The 6848-nt window shown below is 43.0% G+C and overlaps 1 protein-coding gene across 1 annotated transcript in view; it reads right to left on the bottom strand.

Annotated features, from left to right (window-relative positions):
* CFAP97D2 (CFAP97 domain containing 2) overlaps positions 1-5521 on the bottom strand; it is a 41054-nt gene extending 35533 nt beyond the window's left edge. The window contains exon 1 of the mRNA XM_040425081.1: positions 5401-5521. Coding sequence (XP_040281015.1) covers positions 5401-5493 — 93 coding nt within the window. The 5' untranslated portion in view covers positions 5494-5521. The remainder of the gene's footprint in view (positions 1-5400) is intronic.
* Positions 5522-6848: the final 1327 nt, after the last annotated feature.

Here is a 6848-nt window from a genome sequence, read left to right on the forward strand (position 1 = left end):
TGACTTTTTTACAGCTTTCCATAGAAACATAAAAAAAAAAAAGATTGGAAGCAGAAAAAGACCCCATTGTCCATCTAGTCTGCCCTTGTATTATCACTTATCTTAGGATAGACATATCCAACTAAAAGCTGATCATGCACATGGGGTAATAACAGCCCAACTCAACAGCCTCTCCTGGCAATGACCTCATTCTTTTGTGAAATGAATAACTGACTACAATTTGATGTCATGTTGAGTCTTTATGGCAGAAGTCCTCATCATAAAAGGGTGTGAGAAAAGGGTTGGGTTTTGCTTTTTTTTATCTTCTGGCTGTGTCTGGCATTTTTGTCATAGTAAATTTTTGTAATGATATCAATTAAGGTCACAATCAGATAGTTACATAGTTACATCTGCTGGTTGGTTGTTCCAAGCCTCAACTACTATTTTAGTGTAAAAATATTTCCTAACATTAGTCTTGATCTTCCTTCCAACTAATTTTAGATTGCGCCCCCTTGTTCTTGTGTTGTGTTGAAGAGAAAGCAGCGCTCGTGTGAGCACTGTGCTCTCTTCTCTGTTTACCTGTTCGCTGTCAACATTGCAGTGTAATTACAACTTTGGGGTTCCTATTCACTTCATTGGGATGGCTCGGTCCTATTCACTTGGAGCCCCATCCATCAGAGTCCTTCATTCGCTGTGGATGGATTGTGCATGGATGGATTGTGCATGTCCCTGCGCTCTCCCAGTGAATAGAGGCCACTGATGAATGGAACTCTCCATCAGCGGGCATTTTCAGAGTGCAGTGCCAGGAATCAGGTGAGCAGACCTCCAAGTGGACGTTGGCACTGATCGTTTCTTAACGCCTGTTACCAGGTGTATGTATGTGCTGTTCCCAGCATATGGGCAGCTAGTAATAGATAGTGGTCAACCCCTTTAATTATACTAGAACGTTTTCCATCCATGTATATTACACCCTATGTTCCTTTCTTTCCTCTAATAAATCGAACAGGCAATTGCTAGATAACTGCTTCTTGTTTGTACTTTTACTGAAACTAGTAAGACCTGGCAAGATATCAATGAAACACTTAAGAAACAAACCATTGAGATCCACTTCAACTTGAGCAGACAAAAGCAGAGATCTGCTCTCTACAAGAAATGCAAGGCATCATAGATGAGCGCATTCTGTCTCCATACTGCAACTTGCCATGCTTCACAACTGAAGTAATGGGTTAAAGGGTTTCTGTCACCAGAATTAAACCTATTAAACTAGCTGACATTAGCTAATGTCAGCTGAACCTAACTAGCCTATTCCTACTTTTATCTATGCCCCGGTTACTCCAGAAATATAACTTTTATAATATGCTAATTAGCCTCTAGGTGCAGAGGGGGGCATTGCTCCTGCTCCTAGAGGCTCCGTTCTCCCACCTCAGGCCACGCCCTGCTACACTAGATTGACAGGGCCAGGCAGCCTTCACCTCCAACTGCCGGCCCTGTGCACTGGGGAAATCTCCCGCCATTCAGTATTCGGCGCAAGCGCAGTGAGGAAGCTGCCAGCCGGTGAGCGCCCTTCACTCACTGCGCCTGCGCCGAATACTGAACGGGATGGCGCAGGCGCAAGATTTACATGGCAGACATCGCCAGCAGTAGGAGACCAACGATGCCTGGCCCTGTCAATCTAGTGTAGCAGGGAGAGGCCAGAGGTGGGAGAACAAAGCCTCTAGGAGCAGGAGCAATGCCCCCCCCCCCCCCCTGCTCTTAGAGGCTAATTAGATTATTATAAAAGTTATATTTCTGGAGTAATGGGGGCATAGATAAAAGTAGGAATAGACTAGTTAGGTTCAGCTGACATTAGCACATCGCTAATGTCAGCTAGTTTAATAGCGTTAATTCTGGTAACAGAAACCCTTTAAACCAAGAATTGTAGTCGGTGGCTTTTCTCCGACAGAGTATATTTCATACCAGCGATGCAAAGCCGATGTTCAGAATTTTTTATTAAATTCGTTTGGTCACAGCAGTAACATTTCAACCAATTAATATCTTATTACCAGTCCATAATACTGTGATGTCAAATTCCATCCATTTCATTTTAATTGATTTCTCCTTATCACGCCTGGAAATGAATTATTGTGAAAAAGACAAATAGAAGATATAGATTTTTTTGTATGTGATAAGTGGTGGCTGCTGACAGTTACATAATTCTAACATTTAGGGGGGATTTATCATTCCACTCCCCATGCTTTTGGTGTAGAAAAGCCGGTTTTGTGACTTTTTAAATTCCAGAGCAACTAAATTTAGGTACAACTATCTTTTTTTGCTGACTTCAGCAGCTTTCAAAAAGGGGCATGGCAATGTTGTAGGAGCTACAGGGCCTGGCATATTTAGCATCTTTTACACTAGTAACTGGCATATATGATTACTGAAATGTATGCCAGCTAAGAGCTGGAGTAGATTCCAGTCAGGTGTACGGACTGCCGGAGGAGGCATTTAATTTATGACGGTTATGATAAATCAGAGCCTTGATACTGATTTCAATTGAATTCATATAAAACAGTCCACAGGCTCCTTTTAAGTCTCAGTCCCTTGACATCATTGATAAAAGATATATGGGTCAAGTGAACAATGGTGGAGGAATTTGGGGTAAGATTTGTCCCTGCTCTTAATGTGTAGTGTAGCTTTCTGTAAAGTTTCAACTCTTAGGGCCCCTGTGCAAGAATAGTATATGGGCCCCTTGCTGGTTAACTAATTTATCAAGACTGCAGGGCTCATAATAATGCTTACTCCTGTCTATGACTTTCTAGTCAATCCTTCATATGATAAATCAGAATACCTTAGTAGATTTGAGCCAGATAACTCTTATGCCATTTATTCTCTTGTCGTATGGGCCCTGTTGCCTAAAGTGCCCACTATGTAGCCGCTCTGCACCAATGGCATGTCCTCTCCTGGCACAGTGTAAGATCCTCTCCTGGCACAGTGTAAGATCCTCTCCTGGCACAGTGTAAGATCCTCTCCTGGCACAGTGTAAGATCCTAGTCCTGGGGTACTTTGATGTAATTGGGTGCTTGTCTAAGGAATATTGAGAAACCCGGTTCTGGTAGAATGTGTATTAATATGCACATGCAAACTAGGGTCTTCCTTGGGCAAAACTATCTCATATATACCAGCGATTTCTGGTTATCAATCCAGGTCTTGTGAGTAGGTTTAAAATTAAAAGAAAGTAAATAGGAAGATATTTTTCACTCCACACTGGAATTACCTACATTGTAATGTAGACGGCGCTAGCAAAGGGGCCCAAATAAATGGTTCATACAACGTTCCATATGTCCCCGAAAAGTGAAACTTCAGCAAACTCAGACATGATATGAAGAAATGTAGGATAATACATTAGGCAATAGAGCAAGAATGAAATGCAGCATCCAATAAGGAAACTGAGAAGTTAAAGTATAACTGTCATATATATATATTTTGGAGTATTGGATTGTGGTGATTAATATCACCTTGGTGGCCCTATTTCAACTTTTCACTGTGTATTCAATTACCCCTTAATTCCACATTTTTGTTCCCTGTACTGCCTACTTTTACCTGTGCTTAAAACAGGGTTGCTAGGCATGGTCCGTCTATCTGTTGAAGGACGGAGCACGCAGAAGCAGGCTGCGTGCAAGGTCACATTACTGACAGCCAGGGACTGTAAGTAAATGATTAAAGCCAGGTCCTCCCCAGCAGCTGATAACAGTGCCTGGGCTGTGTGCACTTCTCCCTGTCCCTGCGCTTGGCAGACGCTCCCTCACTCAGCAGAACTGGAGAAGGCAGAGTTGAAGCAGCGCAGACCAGGGAAGGGAGATCTGCCGTCTGCTCAGTGTATAAATGAAAGCAACATGTGGTAAGAGGACCCCTTTGTGCTGCAGGAGATTAACCCTTTAGGGGGGAGGGCTCTGGTTACTGACACTTTTGGGGGGCTATTGTTACTGGCTAGTGAGGGCAGGCGGGATTAGCCTCAGGGTGAGGGCAGTGGCGGCCATTTTAACTGAATAGTGAGATTGCAGTTTTATGCAGACTGGTTGCTAAGGGCTGAATCTTATTAAATATGGGGTAAGTCAGTCTAATAGTAACTGATTCTGGAATATCATGTTATTAGTAACTACATATATGAAAATTGAAATTAGGGTCTAAATGTGACAGTTATCCTATAAGAATTTATTTAGGTTTATTTAAAATCCATGATAACACAAGACACACATAAACCATGTTATGTGTTATCATGATGTTCTTGCTCTATATGTGTAATTGGTTGGTTCCTTATTTTCTTCTGATATGTTAGTTACATACCTGAAATATGCACAGACCAAATTTTGGTAGCTTATTAAGATTTTTATTAGTAGCCAAGTAAATGAAAATAATTTATGAATACCTGAAAGAAGATGATGAATTGTATGGTATTAAATTTGACCTTGTAGCCCTCAGTAAGAACACTTAAGGAAATTCTCAGCTGCAGTCTTTCTTCTTTAATGAGTAACTAAACCTTTGACAAAATTTTTAATAAGATGTCCCTAATGCCCTAATAAAAGTTTTTCTAATATTCTTTATTAATGAATTTTGTATTTTTATTATACTTTTTCCTCCCTAAAGCGCACCATTACCTGTGCGCTTAAATTTTACATTTCTGTACACCGCTGACTGTGTAGTAATCAATGGGGCTGCAGTGCAGTGAGTACGAGCAGAAGAGCATATTGCTGCTCCTGACCGTGCCCCCCTGAGGTTTACTAACTCCTGGCATAGCACATGGGTACCCTGTACCCATGTACTATGCCAGGATTAGCTGAACGGAGCTGGCTCCTGCTTCTGCCTGCTCTGCTAAACTGAAAGAACTGCATGTCAGCTCTTAGATTAGCGAAGCAGGCAGAGGCAGGATCCCTCTCCACTCAACTAATCCTGGCATAGTACATGGGTACAGGGTAGCCATGTGCTATGCCAGGAGTTAGTAAACCTCCGGGGGGCACGGGCAGGAGCAGCAATATGCGCTCCTGCCCGCACGCACTGCAGCCCCATTCATAAAATGTCATCTTCGTACTCCGTACACTGCTGAGCGTTCAGCGGTGTACAGAAATGTCAGTTATAAACGCACAGGCAATGGTGCGCTATAGGTAGGGAAAAGTCTAGAAAAACTTTTATTAGGGCATTAGGGACATCTTATTAAAATTTTACTCAAAGGTTTAATTACTCTTTAAGAATTAATTCTACATACAATATAGACCTAATCTGTAGGTCTATATTCTTCATTACAATAGCAATGCAATAGCTACAGTATATGACAAGGTATGAAATGGAATAATACAAAGCTATGAGCACAGTCATATACTGTACTAAGACAGAAAAAAGCAAACACGTTATAATGCAAGTTGTGTATTTCTAACCTGTCCTCATACATACCTTCCTTTTATGCTCGTCATAGTAGGTTTTGTCCCATTTCTGTTGCAGGTATTTATTACCACATGGCAATATGGGTTGGTAGGCTCTGTGCATCTTCACTGTCAACCGCCTTCCCAGGCTACAAACCACTGAATGACTGAGCTTCTGAGGCTGGGGAGGAATACTGTGGAGACTACAGAGTGTTTGAGGCAGGTCATGTGCTGGTTGTCATGACATTGGTGTTAAGGAGAAAAGTGAATAGCTAATGGTAGACTTCCAAACATTGTGGCTGCAAATCAGCAAACAAAGTCTGAATATACCAGTCTGTCTCTATTAAATGACTGCATAATAACACAATGCTTCGGTATAAGCCTTGTTCTTATACTGTCACAGGTGAAGGATCCTGTTAGACTAAAGAGCAACCAGACCAACAAAAACACCCAAAACTCATTTCATATAGTTTGACAGGAGAATAAGTACATAGGTCACATCCCCGGAGGTAGTTCTGCTGTTCCACCTGCAAAATAAGTTTGCTTTCCAAATTGAAAAAGGACAGCCCTTGTTGTTGCTGTGTTGTCGGAACCTCTGATCAAACCTCTGATCAGGTCTCAAAGAACACCAGGGTTTTAGGAACCCTGGTTGGAAAACATGGCTGTAAAGGACTTTAATATCAGTAGCTACAGAAGGTCTTATTTGCCAATGTGCTGCGTCTGATCTTGAGAAATAGACTGCAGACGTCTATTTGTCAAACATCTACTATGGAGTCTTGAAGGAGTTTTCCTGGACTTTTATATTGATGACCTGTCCTCAGTATAGATCATAAATATCAGATCGTGGGGGTCCAACATCTGGCACCCCCCACTATTCAGCTGCCTTCATTAGTCATAGGCACCGGAAACTATACAGTGGACGGAGTCAGAAACAGAATACTCTGTCCACTGTGTAGTGGCTGTGTCAGGGCACTGCAGCTCAACTCCCATTCAAGTGAATGGGAGCTGAGCTACAGTACGCTGGCCCTGGAAACTACACAGTGAACAGAGCCTTTTGTCCACTGTATAGCTTCCGTCACTGTTGGCTGCCAGAAATGGCTCATCAGTGGAGGTGCTGGGTGTCGGACCTCCACAAATCTGAAATTGAAGACCTATTGTGAGGATAGGTCATCAAAATCTAAGTCCTGGGGGCGGGGCCAGTAGCCAAGATGGCTGAACGAGCCTGAGCAGAGCTCTGAGGCCGGCACAGCACTACAGGATAAATCCTGATCATCACCTGCCATTAGCAGCACAGCAGTCCCCCTGGAGGTGCCCTAATACTGCACAGAGGCTTCCGCACATCAGACTCACCTGGCAGAGGTCCGGAGGAAGCGACGCTAGCACCAGAAGCACGCACGGAAAGTGTGCTGAGGAGCGGACATATTCAGCACAGCTGTGCTGGTGACGAGGTGACAGGCATGGGAAAAGGACCCGGAGCGG

The sequence above is a fragment of the Bufo bufo genome, chromosome 3 (assembly GCF_905171765.1).
Source record: "Bufo bufo chromosome 3, aBufBuf1.1, whole genome shotgun sequence".
In the NCBI taxonomy this organism is placed as follows: domain Eukaryota; kingdom Metazoa; phylum Chordata; class Amphibia; order Anura; family Bufonidae; genus Bufo; species Bufo bufo.